At 38.9% G+C, this 20,375-nt stretch overlaps 2 protein-coding genes across 3 annotated transcripts in view; one reads left to right on the forward strand and one right to left on the reverse strand.

Moving 5' to 3' along the window:
- Positions 1-2,066: 2,066 nt before the first annotated feature.
- On the forward strand, positions 2,067-8,713 carry ELMOD2 (ELMO domain containing 2). The gene is made up of 8 exons (XM_056489363.1): positions 2,067-2,352; positions 3,468-3,496; positions 4,106-4,200; positions 4,994-5,123; positions 5,927-6,060; positions 6,643-6,711; positions 7,765-7,898; positions 8,303-8,713. Exons 1-8 carry the CDS (start codon positions 2,208-2,210, stop codon positions 8,458-8,460), a joined length of 894 nt encoding a protein of 297 aa, XP_056345338.1. The 5' UTR covers positions 2,067-2,207; the 3' UTR covers positions 8,461-8,713.
- Positions 8,714-15,920: 7,207 nt separating this feature from the next.
- The window catches only part of TBC1D9 (TBC1 domain family member 9), a 42,229-nt gene continuing 37,774 nt past the window's right edge, over positions 15,921-20,375 (reverse strand). Inside the window, exons 18-21 of one of the 2 annotated variants that reach the window (XM_056489361.1) lie at positions 20,242-20,328; positions 19,291-19,365; positions 19,051-19,151; positions 15,921-18,133 (exon numbers count right to left, since the gene is read on the reverse strand). In XM_056489361.1, coding sequence (XP_056345336.1) covers positions 17,411-18,133; positions 19,051-19,151; positions 19,291-19,365; positions 20,242-20,328 — 986 coding nt within the window. In that variant the 3' untranslated portion in view covers positions 15,921-17,410. The remainder of the gene's footprint in view (positions 18,134-19,050; positions 19,152-19,290; positions 19,366-20,241; positions 20,329-20,375) is intronic. The other variant, XM_056489362.1, reaches the window with a different exon arrangement.

A 20,375-nucleotide genomic window follows, 5' to 3' on the forward strand; every position in this document is an offset into this window, starting at 1 on the left:
ACTTTGGTTCTTAACATTCCACACCAAATGTAATTTCAGTTTAAAATATAATGAAAACAATATCCATGTTGGTATGAAGCTATTTAATCCCTTGAAAGATACCATGGAAAGTGAAACCTTTGAAGCAGCAGCACAGTTTAATTTTGGTATTAAAAAATCAACAAGTCTCATCAGCTAGAAATTTCCGTGTTGTTTGTGCAAACCCACGCCTCAAGGATGCACCTGCTGGACTTCCTAAAATTCCAGCAGCTCCTACTTTTAATGAACTACCTCAGTGCAATCCATGTGTGGGCATAAAGGCTGGCAGGAAGGACCTGACCACCCTTGCATTTCTTCACATTGTTGCAATTCTTCTGCCTTCCCAATATCAAACTAACACCCTGCTGCTGCTGGTGCAGCCAGGACTTCTCTGACAAGGAGATTTCAGCCCAGCTATGTTTAAATATCAAAGCAGCAGTGCCAAGTTGTCAGATGGGAAGTATAGCACAATCGTTTTTTCTCCAAATATTTGCTCAGAGTTATTTCATATACAAGCTAGGTGGAAGCTGTAGCTTACACCCAGGTCCTGCAATACAGACAAATTTCTTTCCTCCAGTTTCTGTTACCATTTCTTTGGCACTGGGTCTTTGATTTTTAATACATATTTCCTGGGGTTTGGCTACCTTGGAACAACTTATATACAGATAAGGTGATAAAAGCATCACGTCATCTTGTCACCAAGTAAAAATACTTTTTAATAAAGAAAAATACTTTTTAATAAAGAAAAATACTTTCAAGCTTATTTTCATGCAATGCTCCAATGCTTTGACAGTCAGATTGCTAAGCAACCCTAAGCACACAACATGCACCCCCTCTCCTCACAGTTTTAGGAATAGGATATGCAAACAGTTAAAGTTCACACATCAATGGTTTCCCCACATGAAACTCTGCACCCCTATCAGTGAAGGAACCCAGGGAGAGGATGCCAAACAAGTTGGTCCATGCTCTGAAATCCTCTGTGGGACAAAGGCCATCAGACCTGCTGCGTGGCTTTTGATTTTGTGTCAAAGTTACTTCAATTTCCACACATCAAAAAATATATCAGAATGCAGTCAAGCAAGCCTGCCAGCTCCCTTTCAACACCCCCATATGCAGTTTTGCATACAATTCTGTGTTCAAGCCATGTTTACTGAAACAATCGATTACAATACAATGGAAGTAGCAACTGAAACTAAATGGAACACTCAGGCTGAACCTCTATTCAGCAAAGGCAAGGCAGGATCCATGGCAACACACTCCTTAAAATTATCTAGCCCAACTGCTGCAAGACGTGGAATATGTAGAAAATTTCTTAAGATCCTTTGGTGTTTTGATATTTATCTACTTTCAAGCCTTACCAGCAAGAGGGGAGATTTAACTCGTGAAACAGAGAGCATCCAACAAGCTCTAGGTAACGTCCAGGTGTTAGGAAAACAAATTACTTTTTGATAAAATTGCCTTGTTAAGGTTTAGGGCTGGGCAGGCTTCAATGTTCTCAGACCAGGGGAGGGTAACAAAGCTTGGGAAGAAGGATGTACCGCTGTGGTGTCCCATAAATGCAGAATTTAGGGACCACAAGGACATCTGGCAGAACTCTCAAGATAAGGAATAAACAAAGGAAGACAAATCTGTAATTGTGCTCTAACAGGGTAACAGGTAATTCCTAATTGGCAGGGGCAACTCACAGAGCACCGGCCCGAAAACCCCCGGCCACAAAGGAGAGACTGAGCAGGGGATTAATGAATCAATTCACAGTAAAAAGTTCTGAGAGCTGGGGCGGTAGATCTGTGGGTTATCAGAGCCCACCCGGGGCTGTTCGGCTCTGAAGCAGGCACTCGATATCTCTCCCGGCTGTCCCATTTCTGGCTCGCCGCACGCCGGGCGATCAACCCGCTCTGAGGGCAGCAGCGCAGCGCTGCCCGGCCCGGCGGGGCGGCAGGCGCGGAGGCAGCAGCAGCAGCCGAAGCTGAACCCGGCCACCGGGAAAGGGAAAGGGAAGGCTCTCGGCAGGCGGCGCTTCCGCCGCGATCACTTCCAGGTCGGGAGGGTTTTCCGGCGGGATGCGGGGGGCGGCCGGGCCCCGCTCGGTGCCCGCCGCGCTCTGAGGGCCGGGCGGCGCGGCCGCGAGGGGGCGGCGGCGGAGCGGCGCCCGCGGCCCGGCCGGGTTCGGGCCCCGCCGCCCGCCCAAGATGTGGACGCACGTCTGGGGATTCCTGTACAACAACTACTTTCGGTTCTGGCTCAAGTGGCTGCTGCGGCTGCTGACGGGCAAGTGCGAGCTGCAGCGCCTGCTGGGCGGCGCGGAGGCGGGAGCGCGGCGGACGCTGGGCGTAGGTAATGGAGGGGCCGGGCAGGGGCCGCGGCATCGCCTCGGGAGCCGTGTGGGGAGAGCAGCGGGCGCGGGATCTTTAGCGTGGAAAACACCGATTCCAGCGCTGCCAAGCCCGCCGCTAAACCGTGTCTGCCAGCGCCACCTCCACGCATCTTTTAAATCTCTGCGGGAGCGGTGGTGGCCAAACTGCAGCCCGGACAGCCTGTTCGGTGCTTGGCAAGCCTTTCGGTGATGACATGTCCCCTCTTATCCAGCCCAAACCTCCCCTGGCACAACCTGAGGACTTTTCCTCCTGTCACTGGTTTCCTGGGGGAAGGAGGGATCCACCCCTCCTGTCCCCAGCCTCCTTTCCAATGGCTGTAGGGAGCGATCAACCCCCCCGAGCCTCCTGCTTTCCAGCATCCCCAGAATTGCTTTTGCACTCTTCCTTTCATCCCAGCGATCCTGTGAGAATTCCAAATCGATGCCAGAGCTGCTTGTCTGCTTGCTAAGGAAATTCCAGTGTCATCAAGACATTGCCATCGAGTCATTCACTAATCACAAATTATACCTTTTTCCTCAGTCTCCCCATCACTTTGTACATATTCTTTTACCTTCCTTTACAAAAAAAAAATCACTGAATAGACACAAATGAATTTTTTTGGAGGCGAGGAAGGAAGAGTGATTTAACTCACAGATCTGCCTGATGCAGAATTTTGAGCTGAAATAGAAATTTGAGAAACTACTGAACATATTTGTGGTTTTACAATAACTTGTGGAAGTGACTCTACTTCCTTATTCTTTGGTAATAAACATGAAATAATGTCTGAGAAAAAGAAAATGTCATTTGACATATTTCTCTCCTGACACCTTTTCGAATTTGTCTTTGTTTTGTACATGTAATTGATACTTAAAAAAAAAAATCCACATCTGCTTTCAGCATTGTACTGAAGTTATAATAAAATCTGTGTACATTAGGACCTGATAACCTGCTCATTTTAAGATTGATTAATTTTTTATTACATGTATAAAAGCGATGTAAAATTTTATAATACTTATACACTGCAAGAACACTTATTGTCAATTATTTAAAACAGTTCAATTTAACTGTGAAATCTGCTTTTTTCCCATATTGCAGAACATTCACTGGAATCATCAAAAAATAAGGTAAGAGATACTAAAGATGAAACTGTAATAAAACCTTTTTCCAGAGACAGATCCCAGAAAAATAACACATGCATTTACTTTTTGAGAGGGGAGAACTGAAGAGGAGTAAAGGACAGAGAAAAGAAAACTTGGAATTTTGTGTTCTGTGTGCTAGGTTTATTTAAGGTTTCTCAGAAATAATCCCATGTCCCTTCAAATGTTTGTTGCATTAAAATCTCAGCTTTGTTAGCTACCTGCTTCCTAATTCTGAAGCATTATTTTCTTGGCTGCACTAGTTTCAGTTGGATTAGGAAGAACATATTTCAATTCTGCAACTGAAAACAAACAAGAACATAGACCAAGCAACCTTCCAGCTTTGTATTTATTCTCTATGCAACTTCTATGTAAACATTGCTGTTTACAGCCTAAGTTACAAATCATGTTGCCATGTAATTATTGCAAAACTTTTATATGCAGTTTGAGCCAGTGCATTGTAAGTAACTTCCTGAAACTGACCCTTTTCCTGTTATAATAAATAATACAACAGATATACAAGAGCTGAGCAATAATAGTAATAAAGTAGGTTATGTTTTCAATCCTCATGAAGTCATTTACTGTGTTAACTCCTAGGTTTTAAGAAATGCTGTACACGTTGAAGAAGCTGAAGTGGAGAAATGTGTCAGAGATGTAATGAAAGAAAAGAAGATTGAACAGAAGGATACAGGGTGTGTTTGGAAACCTTTCTCTGTTCTCACTTGTTTGCATGCTCTTCCAGTTGCTTAACCTGATGCAATATTTAGGCCATTCAACATAAGTATTCAGTATGAAATCTGGAAATAAAGTGTGGTTATGTCCTCATCAGCTCTAGAAAATAAGTTGCAAAGTTTTAATTTATGTGGATTTGGCATTACTGTGTCTGTTTTGCAAGTCTCTTCTGTTACTCCATATTTCTAACTAGTATGATCATTGCATAGATTGATTTCAAGAACTGTTTAATTCCTTAGATATATTTGAGAGAATATAGTGATGCTTGATTAACGTTTGCATTCATCTACTTAAATTAGTGAGTTTTTAATATGCAATAATCAAAATTTCAAAGGGGAATAATCAAAATTTCAAAGTCTAATGAAATTCTTATTCGAAACTATAAGTATTTCTGACAGAGTTTGACTGTAAGACTTACAAAAAATTTGAGGGTAGGTGAAGGTACAGTGGTCAGGATGAGGATATATGGAGTTTTCTTGTGTCATAACATATTTTAGCTTTTTTTTTTCCTCCATAATTTGAGTCTGATTGCAGCACAGGAATCAGCTAGAGATTTAAAGTATGTAAGATCTGTGTAGCAGTGTACTTAACCAGAATTCTGTAGTTTGTAAAGATACACATAAAGCACTTCCTAATTCTGGTGTTTACATTGCTTTAACATAAGAAGGGTCTCATCTGGTAATTCAAAACAAGAATTTATGGCTGAGTAGGCATATCTAAAAACTTCTCCATGATGTTTTATTGTTATTTCAGGTTTAAGAGAAATTTGCATATATCCTTACTACAGATATCAGGTTATAAAAAACTGTATTTGAATGTGGAAAGCCTAAGGAAGGTCCCATATGATTCAGAAAATGAAGAACACGAGGAACAGTTAATTGAGGTGAAATAATTTTTAAAATACATGTGCTGTTTGTTTTTTTCCCCTCAAAGTCCAATACCTTGAAAGAGCTTATTGACAGCATTCTTACCAGCTGGCCTATTTAAACCTCTTTTCTACTTACAAACTGCAAAGCCATTATAGAAATGACACATTAAAATAAAACCTCAAAGAGAAAAAAAAGTAAACTTGAGTTACTTGCAGTGGAATTATTTTGTGTGAAATCAGACATAACAACAGTATATAAGTAGAAGAATAGATTTATGATATGTCACTGAAGAATCACTACTAAAAAGATATATAACCTTATGCATATGTCCTACTTTGTAAACCACCAATTACTAAATTAAAAAATACACTAATTTTTTTCTTATTACTGCTCCCAGTCAAGGAAGATAGTTTGATGCTGGAAGATAAAAACTATTATGTCAGCTTGCTATGGAAGCCCCAACACTGACACAATAAATGAGTATTCACTGAGAATTTGTATTTCAGTTTATAGCTGCCTGTTACAAAATGATGCATAAATTAATTTCTGAGGTGAAACAAGGCTTTGTTTCTTTGGTATTCATACAGCATCTTTGTCTGTGAAGGGAAATTACCCCATTTAATGTTAAATGTAATAACTTTCATAATTGCTGAAGTGAGCCATTGTAGCAGACTCCAGATTGCCACTGACAGAAAAGAGCAGCATGCAGATTGTTCCCTGTTCCTTGGTAAATGGTTTCTAGTGTGCAGCAGCAAGTGTTCTGAGTTATGTGACTTGGAATACTTGAGCAGCATTACATGGAAGTGTGTTTGTGCAGCTCTGGAATTTGCTGATGCCTCACGAGAATCTGAAGGCCAGAATCAGCAAACAGTGGTGTGACATCGGCTTCCAAGGCGATGATCCCAAAACAGACTTCAGAGGAATGGGGCTGCTGGGCTTAGTGAACCTGGTGTAAGTGAACACAAGTATTCATTCCTTTTGTAACTGATTTTCAATATCTCTATTTTCACTACTTAATGCTATTTCTAATAAAAACTGACTAGAAGCAAACAGAAGGCAGGATATTCAACATTTCTAGTGGCTGCTTACTGTAAACATGTGATGTGGTTGGGTAAGGACAAGAAGTGAGGGAAGGGACAGAAAGCTGCTGAATTTCTCACCTTTTTTTTTGTTGCCTTATGATAGCATTGCTAGGTTGTATCTAACTTGTCAAAAGCTTTAAAAATTCCTGAATGTAAAAATTTCTGCTGTGAAGAAAAATAGACAAGTTTACATGTCTTTTGCTAAGCTAACTTTTGGACTAGGTTGAACTGGGTTGAACTTCCTATTTGATGTTCAGATCACGATTAATTTTTTTACAGTATTAGTTCATGGTGAATCTAATTTATTTTGCTACCTTTTCCTTATTTTTCATTTTGTGCCATTTTCCAGTTACAGGCTAGTTTTCACCTTTAACTTAAAGCTACAGATTTTAATGTCATTAACACAGGATTTTTTTTCCAAAGAATTTAAAATAATATTTTTCACTTCCAGGTATTTTAGTAAGCATTACACCAATGAAGCTCGTCAGATCCTTTCTCGGTCAAATCACCCAAAGCTGGGGTAAGTCACTCTAGAATTATTCTGGCTGCTTCTATGTAAGAACTTATGTGAAAACTGCTAAACATGTGTCCAGGAAAGGAAAAAGGAAAATATGTGTGGGCTTTTTCCATTAAATTATGAAAAAAAGGGTCAAAATGGAAAGGTGTGAGAAAACAAACAGAGAAAGGAATTTTTAGCTGTGGACTAAGTGCAGGGTTTTTTTTTTAAAGTATCATCCTTATTTAACACAGTAAACATCTTTAACATTGTAGTTAGTTTTATTTGTAAGAGATGAGATTTAGAAATTCATACTTATTTTTCACCTTACTGATCCTGTGTTGGGATAGTATAAATTACCTCTTAAGGTCCTATTTTTTCCCCTCTAGGTTTCTGCTCTGTAATAAGTATTTACAAACAGGTGTTTTGCTGTTGTTCAGCTTTAAATTTGTTTTGAAAAACTTTGCATATTTAAATATTTAGCTAATTTTACAGAAATACATTCTCAAACCAGTCAGATATAATAATTTGATCCATCTTGCCCCTAGTTAACTTGATGACCTACCAAAAAACAGGAGCCCTTCATGACTTTGTAAAAAACATTACCCTGTGCAACTCTGTCATGAATATGAGACTTTTTGTTCAATTATGTAAGAATATAATTGGCATAAGTTAATTAAGTTTTACTTTTCCTTCCTCCACAAACACTTCAACTGTTGTTTAAGAATTTTTTTTATAATGCTTTTTACACCATGCAATAGAAAACCAGATTCTTTCAACTTGAGCAACAGGTTGAAATAGGTATTCCATTTACACTGCAACAATGTTTTCACATCCAGTTTTTAATATTCCAGCAGATCTAAGGATTTCAAATGAACAAGTTGAAATCACTGTTGATTAGCTTTGCCATCTCAATATTACAATAACTTGTACATGGTTGGATGCACCAGGGAATGGTCTGTGGATTGGAATCAGCTCATCAACAAGTATTACAGGAAAAATTTTGACTATCACAGCTCTCCTAAAAGCCAGGGAAGCTTTTAAGTACATAATATAAAACCATGATTTGTGTTGCAGGTACTCCTATGCCATAGTTGGGATCAATCTGACAGAGATGGCATACAGCTTGCTCAAGAATGGTGCTTTAAAGTCTCATCTCTACAACATGGTCTCTGGGTTGCCACAGATGGAGCACTTCCATCAGTTTTACTGTAAGTATCTATAGCTTCTCTAGTACAGACCACTCAGGGTAGGCCACAGTGTAGAGTTTGGGCTCTTTGGAGTACATTTCCATTCTTTTCTTATTAGCCAGAACAAGCTGTTTGTCTTCATCAAATGCACCTGCTGCTTAAACATTGTGTTGCACAAATATATATATAAAGGATAATTTCTGTGGCTTTCTATGTTTTAGGTACTCCAGTCTGAAAACTGTGTATTTGCAGATTTGGTTTTGTATTCGTTATTGCAGCATCCTAAACTTGGTGTAGATCAGGATGGGACAGTCCTAGTTTAAAGGGGTTGAAGAGAGTCTAAAGGATCACTCTAGGACTGGCTAGATCAAGGCATGAAATTGTGGAGGTAATTTTTGTAGAACTGTGTTTTATTTTCTTCACAGGTTATCTAGTTTATGAGTTTGACAAGTTCTGGTTTGAAGAGGAACCAGAAAGCATTATGCACTTCAACCAGTACAGAGAGAAATTCCATGAAAAAATTAAGGGACTTCTACTGGATTACAATGTGGTACTGACCTTACAAGAGATGAAGAAACCTTAATTCCTGCAGTAAATGAGGTTCTCTATCAAAAATTGGGTGATGCATTTGGACAGAAGTTTTGTGTGTTTCACCAAAAACTGTCTAACAATAGAACTTTTTTTTTTTTTTTTTAACATTAAAAAAAAGAAAATTAGCAAAATTCAGTTAAGAAAGCTTGGACAATCAACCTCTGTTTACAGGTATTTTTATGCTATTCTCCAAAGGGCAGCTTTTTGAAAATGAACACAACCCAACAAACCAACACAAAAAACAACCCACAGATCTCAAGAACCTATGAATTACTTACTTTTGCATTTTCTTTTATAATTCTTGGTGCAGGAACGTGAAGCAGGTATTTATGCTGCATCATATTTTCTATGAATGGGTTTGACTGTTAATGGTCTTTTAAAAGACAATTTAAGTTCAGCTTTTCAAATTTTAATTTAAATTCCAACCTTTCAATGTAAAAATTGAAGTCCAGCTTTTAGTTGAAATTAATGTGGTTTTAGATTTTTTGTGTTCTCTTTCCTTTATATGTCATTGATCGTTCACTCAACAATGTTAAATTTCTTTGTAATTAAGAGGTCCTCAAAGGAGATTAATTATTTGTTTATAATTTTGGAGAAGAGGCTTAATCCATCAGCATATTTATGTACTTACTAGAAGTTACTTCTGGATAAGGAAATTTATCTATAGATTTGTACCAGCCAATTCCTATGCTTGGAAGAAGTTTAGTTTGCAAACAAACAAAAAGAACCATGTGTCATCGGCACAAGGATAAGATCCTCAGGCTAAAGCTACTCTTTCTAGAAGTATTCCTATTGTAAAAACTTTTGATTTTTTTCTAGTCTGACTTCAAATGCTGAGGGTGATTGACTCGGAATTTGTTGTCAGCCCTTTCTTTTAGCAGCTAAGGGGGTATTCTTAGTGGGAGGTACGACAGATCTACTTTAGCCCTTTTATAAAGTTTTAAAAAAATCCCTTTATGGGAGCTGCAATCCTTTTGTAAAACTAAATTCACATCTGAGTACAAGTCTAAAAAATATGTATTTTCCATTGAAAGGATGCAATTTTGATGTGTTCTTAGTCTTGCCATCCTCAGACAATCTAATAGATAGAACTTCATGTCTGTATTGTGACTGATTATTGCTTAGAGCAAATTTAAATGGATTTGGTATAACCATCACTTTGTTTTCTAAGACCTTCTATTAAATAAGTGCCTTCTGCTGTTTTCAATCAGCTTTTTATTTTGATTCTTCTAGCTAGATCAGAGTCTTAGAAACTTGAGTAATTTGAGAAAGATTTTTTCACTATATACCTAAATAGCTCACAGTGGCACAACATTTGTATGCTGATACAAGCTTTCATATATTGTTTTTTAATCATCTCAGGTAAATGAGTTAATTTCTAGTCAATGACTACTCCAGAAAAGATTCCTGAAGAATATAAGCATTGAACACAATGAATGACAGCATGGGGGGAAATAAAAGGGAAAAAAGAAATAGATAACCCCCTTTTTGTAACAAGTGTTATTACACTACATAAGTATGAAATATAATAAGTAATACTGCATTTCTTGGAGATCATCAGAACTCACCTGGACATGGCCCTAAGCAGCCTCTTTTGAGGGACCCTGCTTTCAGGCAGGGGATTTGGACTTGGTGATCCCCAGAGGTGCCTTCCCACCCAGTAATTCTGGGAGTCTGTATTGTGTAAGTAGTGACTTGTTGCACTGCATCCCCCCTTGTGCTCTTGATCCCTTAAACGTTGGGGATGTCTTGCTTGTGGGGAAGCTCTTGATCAAGGTACACAGTGCATGTATATGGGGTAACACAGTTCTCTTCTTTTTGTGATACTTTAGGTACAGACAAGAGTCAGACAACTTGAATGTGTTTAGGGTGGGGAAGGGTTCAGTCTCACATGTGTTGGGTTGATGCTGTTCTACCAATATTAAAAAAAACAAAACCATCAACAACAGCAAAAAACCCAACACTGTGAGGATGCACATAGGGAGAGTATTTATGGTTTGCCCTGGCTTGTAAACTGAACAGCTGAACTGACCAGATTGGATCCAAACTGACAATGGGAGGCCCAGTTCTTTTGCTACTCCCCTGTATGTGGATCCTGGAATACTCACCAATGACGAGCTGGGGTCCTCTGGAGAGAATTCTGGGATTCAGGTCCTGTGGTGGAGCTCTGTTTCTCTGAGCCTTGAGCATGCCAAAAATCCAAGGAAGGAAGTGGAAAGTGGATTCCTTCCCAGTGGCACAAGTGGTTACTTTCTAGCTCCATTTTCTGGAGCAAAGGATCTCCTTTGCTGCTGCCAACATAACTGGGGTCACTTCTGGAATTCAAAAGTCAGTTGCATGTTGCTTGCAAAGGAGATCCTATTTGTTTTCATCTACTGCCTGCCAGCTAGTTACAAAATTGCTTGAGCCATCTCTAAAGGCTCCCCTAAGTTTTTTTTTTTTTGTTTTTTTTTTTGCAACAGTTGCAAGCATAATCTACACCCCTGTCTTTCCAGCACTGAAACTTCACACATCTGAAAGGTTTTAGTATCAAATGTAGTTCGAGCTTTTAATAAGATACATCTTTGCTAGTTATTTTTCTTCTTAAATCAGTGGGTGATCTGGAAGTAAACTGTGGCAGTATACAAAAAGAAAAATTAAACCCAACCATCATCAGATGAGTGAGACGTAAGGGAATATATTAGTTTGCATGTAGTAATTAAGGTGAATGTTTATCTTAGGCTCCAGTGCACCTTCCCAGGAAACAGTTAGAATTTGCATGTGTTTTTGTATGATCAACTAGCCCAGTAATTCTGTCCAGGAGTCACTCACTGTATGTAAACTAGAACTGGATGTCCCTGTTTGCATCCCTGGTAGGTTAACTATATTATGGTGGTAGCTAGAAAATTTATTGAAATAGTTAAAACTGTGTTTAGAGAAGGCAAGAACAAGGCTTTACTAGTCAGTGGTATTTTATGCTAACTCTGTTGTAGGGTGACAATCCTAAGGTTGTGGAAGACTGGAAATGGAGGCAGGCCACTTTTCTGCAAGTTGGTATAATCTTTAACATCAGAACTTGTTGCTCACAGGTTATTCTAAGAGTCTTAAAAACTCAGTAAATTATTATTTATTAACCATCATGTTTTAAATACACGTTATCTTACTAGAACTTGCAAGTGCTATTAGTTTTCTAAATTGCTGCCTCTTTAAAACATTCACTATGTGAAAGCTTGTATGCAATAATATTTAAAAAAATTAAAACTGGAGATAAGGTGGTTCTCTAAATTTGTTGTTGTGCCTGTAGCAAACATTTAACAAACTACCTTCACTTTTGTTGTTTAGTGTATCTTGAAACATGGTGCCACTCTGAACAAATTAATCTGAAGATAAGCAGTTTACTACAAGCAAATATAAAATCTAGTCTTTCACTAAGCAAACACATTGTTTCAGAAGTCATTAACTTAATTGGAAAGCCATCTGAAGACAGTGCTACATAGGAAGAAAGAAACAGTGTTTTTAAACTGGTTGTGCTTCTGTCATTTGATACAGCCATGTAAATAACAGGGCATTTGTCCCTAAACGGCAATAGTAAAAGGGCCCAATTTAAACACCCCAGGTAAGCAGTTCTGGACTTTCACTCTTTGAAAACAAAACAAAACAAAAATGCAACAAAAATTAAATACATGCACAGGTCCATTGGTTTTCCAGATTTTCCGTCCTAGTCTAAATAAAATTTCACAAAAGAAATTACTTAGCCTTGTTTTAGGAATTAGGATGAAAAAGTTTGTGTTTAGTTAGGTGGGAGTTGAGCAGTCAGTATCCTTGACAATACTGCTAGTGATGTGTGGTGAAGATGTAACCTGTGTTTTCCTTCTGTCATTCTTGTTTGTGTTGCTGTAGTACCATGGTGGCCCATCTTTGGACTGATGTTTCTTGTGCCAGTCTAGATTCTGTCTTTCTCTAGGGAATTAAGAAAAACCCAGCCCAAGACAACTTGGGGGCAGTTCCTTCTTATGACACTGTGCTTAGATAGCTGCATACTAATAGGAATTCCTGTTTACCACAATCTAAAAGCAATAATGTATACTGTGATGTCTGTGTAATAGAGATGTTTACAATGGTAGCAAATAAAGAACAGGTTATTCCAAAGTATTGTCAACAGTCACGTCTTTGGCCTGCTAGAAAATGTAACAATTTTCAGTTTTATGTACCTGCACTGGGATATGAGTGAAAGCTTTGTAATTTTAATTTTTTCTCCCCTCCCATCCTCCTGACTTGCCTCCAGCTTGTTTAGAGGTCCTTGGTTCTTGATCCTGTTGCTCAGATGGGCTACTGTACTCTGCTACAAGTGGTAGAGGTTTATTACTGCTTCATTTCAGTGGCTTTTAAAATCCTCACTTGAAAGGAAGCTCTTTCTTTACCTTTAAAAAAAAAACAAAACCAAACATGCACAAAAAAAATTCTACAACAGAAAAAAACCCCAACCAAACCCCAAAAAAGCCCCACACTAATGATTTTATGTGAATGATCCAGAAGTTAACTCTCACAGGCAACTCAAAATGTGAGCGTTTTTGTTCAGGAGGAACAAAACTTAGAAGCTGGAGAAAGATAGTTTTTTTTTTTTTTCAGACTAAGTATCTTTTGGTATGCTTTCATATAAGCTATGTAAATTGCTTGGGTTTTTTTATTTTATTTTTTTTTTTTAGTTTATTTGCATCTCTCAGGCAGTCTTTGTTTCTCCTCCTGAATTCTGGAAAACAAATGCTTCTATTAATATACGGGAAGTGCCATTCCATGAGAACTGCAAGATCTCACCTGTAGCAATTTTTATTTCTACAGAAGCACAGAAAAGGCCCTGCCACTACAGAAACATCCCAGTCCTCCAAACTCCAAATGTCAGGTTGATCAGTTATACAAATGTGTTATTTTCGAAAATAGGACAAGCAAGCAGCTAACTATTCAGGAAATTTAAACTGAGATCTTGAGTACCACAGGAAAGAGAAGAACCAGAGCTTAATTGTCTTCTGAAGTGACATACTTTGAGATATCTGCCACCATTTATCAGGAAAATCTTGCACTGCTGTTAAGACTGACTAAGCTGTATTTCACAGCTTGTATTCCAGCTGTAAGCCACTCTTGCACAGTGATGCTGCTATCAGCACATGTTGCAATTTTCCATTATTAACCATCTTCCAGTGTAACATTCACTGCCACATTTTTGTTTTGTTACTATTTGCTGTTTGTTTGTTTTGTTACTATTTTGGCTTTGTTATTGAATATATCAACATTTTAAATTGTGGTAGTTTTGGCTGGGGTAGATTCAATTTTCTTCCCAGTGGCTGCTATGGGGCTGTGTTTTGGATTTATGCTGAACACAGGCTGATAACACAGAGATGTTTTTGTTATTGCTGAGCAGGGCTTACACAGAGCTGGGGCCTTTTCTGCTTCTTTTTCCTTGTTAAACTGTCTTTAACTCAACCAATGAGTTTTCAGGCTTTTACCCCTCCAATTCACTCCCTGATCCCACTGGTGGGGGAGGGAGACAGTTGATGCCTGGGGCTTAGTGGCTGCCTGGAGTTAAACCATAATGTTAGATGTCACAATTGTGGCTTGAAATATGTAACACTTGACTCAAGGCTATCTTCTAAGTTGAAAGAAACAGAAATGGCATAGAAGGAATGTTTTTTTCCAAGAGAATAAATCTCAGTAATAGATACAACTGGTTCACTTTCAGCCTCACCATAACACTCCTGCTCACCTCAACTGGTGAACTTGAGTCACAGACCAGTCTTTTCCCTCAGCACCAGGAGTTAAGGAACACTGGAACCTCAAACACTTACCAAGCAAAAGGACCAGGATACCATGGCACACTCTGCTAAAGGCTAAACTGTCCTACCAACTCATACACAATTCCTTGGTATTTCCTCATGTGTTCAAAATGTTTTACTCTAAGCCAAATTAGTCCATGTTTCTTACCAAAACGGGTACAACACATCAACTACTTGGTACTGTTAATACCTAATATCTGATCAAAGGTGTCTTCTAGCTAAAGCATCCCTTTCTACTGGATTACACCTGACTTCTACTCTAACAGAAGCTCCAACATCATTGTATAAGAACTCATGAAGTGCTTTTCTCTTTACAACAGTTTTGAAGTAATTTTTCCAGTAGGTTCAATATGTCACATAATGAGCTTCTTACCTCTGTAACACAACTCGTATAACACAAACATTTGCAAGTCTCAACCCCAGCTCTAACACCTAGAACTCAGGAGCTGCAAGATGCTGCAGTGATGGAAGTAACTGCCACAGAACTTCCAGGTGTTAACAGCTTCTGACTAAGCTGAAAGACAGACTGGAAGAAAAGCCATAAAGAAATATTCTTCTCAAGTTCCTTTTTTTTTTTTTAAGTAGTGAAAGTTCTATATAAAATAACCTATAAAAAAAGCTCTAAGATAGCAGCCCCAACCAAACTCTACAATTCACAGAATAAAGAGTCTGTATCTCCAAGCACAAAAAGCACAAGACATAGGTACTTCTGAAGCCATACTCACTTTCTATGTAGCACACCTCCACGTACAGTAAGCCTTCAAATATACTTACATTTCCCCAAAAGCTTCACACCATTGTGTGCAGGTCAGTTGAATTCTTGTGTAGCTTTCTGTTCAGCTCCCATATAGCTACTAAAGAACAAGGCACAGCAGATCTTGTCATCAAAAAGGCAACTGCCAGGTGGTGCTGATCAAGTGAGCAGCCTCATCCAAACAAACCTGGAAAAGATCAGCTCACCTGGCTGCTACTTACAGCAATGCCATTCTTAAAGAGGACCTGGCTCACACTTGGGAGCTTTGCTGATGTGATCAGCAAGGCAAAACAAATAAAAAAAAAAGTTGCCTTCTAAACTGGCTCATGTTACACCAGAGATCCACTTGTGATGCCTCTTCTTGTTACAGGAGCCCCAAGAGCAAAGTCATTCTTGTCAATTGTTGCATCCCCTGCCATGTGGGCAGGGTGGGAACAAAGCTGACAAGCCCTCCAAAGATAAATGTTTTGGAGCTGTGTCCTGTGCATCCCTAGGGGTGTGTGTAAGCTTGCTGATATGCTTAAATTCACTTCAACATAACAGACAGCTAAAAGAGAAATATTTCAGGCATCTGCAAACTTGAAAAGGTTAGTATTCCACTTAAAGATGTTAATTCTTAGTGCTGAAGACTTCCATGATAGCTTATTCAGCTGCCAGATATTTTAATAAAGCACCCCACTCTGGCCTTGGCATCTTAAATTAAAACAAAGTAATACTATCTGAAATGGTGATTATGGCTTCTAATAAATATCATTATTTGACACACATGTAAACCCATCCACAGTCAGACTACACTGCTTTTTCATACCATTACCAGTAGACATACTAACATTTGTCTCTGCAATAAAGCTCATTTTCCCTCTAGCATGAGTTTAATAGTTAAAAATCAAATCTGTGCAGAGTGTACTTTATTTGTTCACATTACCTATTTGTGGTTAAAAACCACTTCATCTGACAGTTTAAAAGCATTCTTTTAGAACAAAAGAATTAAACATAGCTTGTGCTAAAAAAATCTGCAAGTTACATGGATGCAGTATTATACAGGAGTATAAAAAATCAACAGTATTCTACAGAAAATATTCTCAAAACAGCAAATGATTAGGCATGTAGGCATGATCCTGAAACAAACAAATATGAATTAAAAAACAGCTAACAAAATTAAAAAAAAAATCCCAAATATCTGTATAAAAAAAGCAGGGATTCAAAGTGCAGGTGCTCCAGTTTCCATTCTAACATATTATTCAGTAAGTCAATACAGGATACTATTCATTTCATATAAAGTGACAGTGTTCTCAGTAAGATTTAAACATTCAGTAACATTATCTTGCAGATTGTTTTTTCATTACTGTTGCTTTACACTGTAGTAAATAAAGACTTATGCAATACAGGCTTTTATTTTCTTAATCTAACATGGATATAATAGGTTGGTTGGTAAAGGTTAGTTTTAAGAACTAAGCTATATTTGCTGTAGATCCAGCCTTAGAAGTAGATATATACATATACTTCTTTTTTCTAAGTTTTTAAAAACAGACTTCAAATTTTGAAAAGAGACTCTACCAATCTGTTCTGGGACCTGCATACACTGTCATTGGAGAACACCAGCAAAGCTTCCAAGTCCACTGGTTAGGAATACTGCCCTGGGCAGGGTCATGCTAGAGATCTTCCTTTGGTGGCCACAGCTGGGAAAGGGCTTTCCCTCTGCTGAGCCCAGGGAAAGGCAAATGGGCACAAACACCACATTTATCCACATTTGCCTGATGTGGCAGATAGGTTGGGATGGGCTTCTCACTTCCATTTGAGCCATACCTGTCTGAGGCAGAGGAAGTTAGGAGCCAGGCAGGTGTCACTGGTCTTTCATATATTCAGAAAAGTAAAATCTAAGCATAGGTTCAAAGCCTCTTTGGAAAAAAAACAACTATATAAAATAAAATTATGCTTCAAGGATGTTGCCTGGAACTTATTTTCATGTAAGGTCCTTTTCAGGTTGACAGTGTCCCTTTAAATTTCAGGTTTTTCCCATTTTGTTATTTTTTTTTTCCCAAGCATCAGATCTCTATATATGTCTATTTTAAAAATGCACATAAATATTTGCATTAAGTTTATATTTAGAAATTAAGAACTAATCTTTACCATTATACACTGACAGCAATATTAATAATACACACACTTCACTGACAAGCGTTTTTTTCTGTATTTTGAATAAAATCTGCATGTGTAACATTTCCCACAGAAAGAGTGATTATACTTGAAGATAGTTATGTTTGCACCCCAACATTTTCACATTAGTGAAAACAACTATGTTTGGAAAATACCAGGGCTTCTGCCAGGTACTAATAAATAGAGAATAAAAAGAAAAAACGAAATAAAAAACCCAATTGCCTTTATCCCGACATAGTAGAGATTTCATAGTCGCTGGCCGAGGTTATTGGTTTTCCCCTCATCCTGATGTTTTTAGCATTGGTAATCCTAGCCATCATGGACACAGGCTTGTCAAAGTACCTGACCAGGGCTGGCTCAGTCAGAAGGGAGGCCAGGAACTGTTCGAAGGTGATGGCCCAGTCCCTGTCGATGCTGGTGCTCCGGCGCAGGGCGGGCGCGTGGCCGCTCCTCACCAGAACCGTGTCCTCCCCGATGTCCTCGCAGTGCAGCTTCTCCTCCTCGTGGGAGCCCGCGCTCAGCACCGAGTAGGAGGACATGGAGCTGTCGTCCTTGGTGTCATCATCAGAAATGAGCATGGAAGAGCAGGCTCCATTGTCCCTGGGAGAAGAGTCTTCCAGCTTAATGTCCTCCATCTGCATGCCCAGGGCGCTGTCGGTGCCCGCAGCCTCCTCCTCGCCGGCCACCAGGCTGTCCCGGAACGCCTTGTGCTGCTCCAGGGGGAACTGATGCTGCTCCTTCTTCTGGAACAGCTGGCCCTGAATGGCTTTGCTGCAGCTGTTGCTGCTCTCTGTGTCACTGGGGGGCTGTGTGCTGAAGAGCTTCCCAACCTCCCCGATCTCCAGGAGCAAGCTCGTCACGGCAGCCGTGGCGTGGTACAGGTCCTGCTCGTTGGGGTCTTCACTGAACATGTTGTACATCGTCTTGCACAGCTCAATGAACTGCCCCTAAACACAGCAGCAAGGAACGTTAACAAGAGCAGGAAAACATCATGCTGACATCTTCCAAAACGTCTGGGATTGAGACAGGGCACAAGAGTTCATGTGACCAAAGTGATAATTGAAATATCTCAGGTGCAGTCTAGGAAGCATTTTCTATGACTGGGCAGTCAGATATGTTGCATCTCTCAAAGGTATTTAGAATAAATTATTGGATGCTTTGTCCAACATATCACAAATATAATTCTCTGCAGCCACAGGAGGGCAAAAGAGGATGAGCAGTGAGACAGTTTACATTCATTTTGGTGGATTTTCTTGTAGGAACGATGCTAAGTATAACTAAGGGTTTGTTAAAACTGATGAGAAGTAATGAAAAGTGAAGACCTGCAGCACTCCTTAGCTAACAGGAGTAACTTAGCTGGATACAAGTCTTTGGAAATTCAAAACTGATGAATTAAACAGAAGATTTGCTCAGGGCTACCTTAAGTAAGAATCATTGTTCTACAGGAAATAAACCTCCCCTACGTGCTCTGGAGGAAACAGCTATCCCAATGGCTCTCCTCCTTAGGAGCTGTGGATCTAAGGGGATTGAGACTAGCAGTACAAATTACAAAACATAAAAAACTACTTTCAGGTTGTGCTTATTAGACATTAAGAGCTGGCTAGTGATATTCAGTGTCACGTCCTTTGTCTAGAGATTAAAATAATATGTTTTACCATTCCTATATGTGTGTATCTCATTTTTGGGGGCTGAATACCAGTTAAAATGTTTTGTAAACAATAAACTTATGCAATCAGCTGGCTGTAACTCTGGAAAAAAAGTATCTGCTCAAAATAAAACCTTTGTTGAGTGTTAATGCATTGAATATTTACAGATATGTGAAGAAAATTTAAATGCAATGAAAAATCAGTGTCAGCAGAAGTACCTGATTCAGCTTGGGCAAGTCCTTTGTGTTTTTTGCTTTGGATTTATTCTCTTGGCTCCACATTTTCAGGTAATTTCGATTTTCTTGTGAGCTCTTCTTGCCTATTGCCAACAAATTACCCAGAGATGGAGGAAAAAGTCCATGAAGAAACCTTAAATTATTACCTTTATTCCCCATTTTCAAAAGGAGCATCTTTACATGAAATGGAAGATGTAACTCACACAGAGACACCAAGCATACCTTTGTCTGTTTTCAGACTCACTGTAACAAACCCATCATCTACTCCATGTTTGTTCCTGCTGTCTAGGCCAACAACTAGGAAGTGGAGGGGCAGGGGGAGAGAAGAGATCAGTGTGGGTTTAGATACAGACATTGTTTTCACATGTACAGTGCAAAATAACAAAATGTTAATAAATATTTACAAACTCTGCAAAAAAAGCAGAGCAAACATTATAGGAATAAATGATGATTTTTGCTTATTCTTAAACCTTCCAATAAATTCCATTCAATTTATAATATCACTACTGAGGCTGGGACAATCCTAGGTTTTGTCTACATAGTACAATGATTAACCCTTACTACACAACATACCTCCTAGCATGATATACATTTGCTGATTATACTAGTGCATCTTCTTACACCTCTCTAGAAATTGCCATTTCTAGACTATCAACTCTTACCTGTATTTTCAAACAACTTTCCTTCCACTTATAACCTGAAGGATGGGCTATATATTTCTTGAATATATCAAGTATCACAAAGAAGAGAAAGCCATTTAAAGCAGCAGTGATGAGACACTGGCTCTCACGAGGGCACGTAAGATTTCAAACTCTGAACTCCATTTTGATTATCTTTTCCTCTCAGTTCTTTAGAATGTTTTAAGTTCTGATCCAAATATATCTTGAAAGCCAATCTATTTATTCTTATTCTCCACAAAATTACTTCTACTACAACACACTTTCTGGCATTATTCTGCAAGTAGTTCTGCAATGTACAATTCAGGGGGACTCTCAGTGTACACATGCCTGCACCTCTAAGGATATCAACACATATACAAATGCTTCATCCTTCTTATTACAGAGAATACTTTGCTAACAAAGTTTAATCCAGTTAAAAAGTAGCTTCCTAAGGAGACATGTTGATTGAAATGCATCACCTCACCTTCTCATGCCCGAGTCAAAAGATACCTACCATGTGTACAGTCAGGTGTGATGTCCTCAAAAAAGTACTGAGTAGCTTCAAAAGCAGAGTCTGGCTCTTCTTGCTCAGGGGATGGATCTAAGCAACACATAAGATTCTTTCATTAAAAATTGCACCCTTTAATT

The sequence above is a fragment of the Oenanthe melanoleuca genome, chromosome 4 (assembly GCF_029582105.1).
Source record: "Oenanthe melanoleuca isolate GR-GAL-2019-014 chromosome 4, OMel1.0, whole genome shotgun sequence".
Lineage (NCBI taxonomy): Eukaryota > Metazoa > Chordata > Aves > Passeriformes > Muscicapidae > Oenanthe > Oenanthe melanoleuca.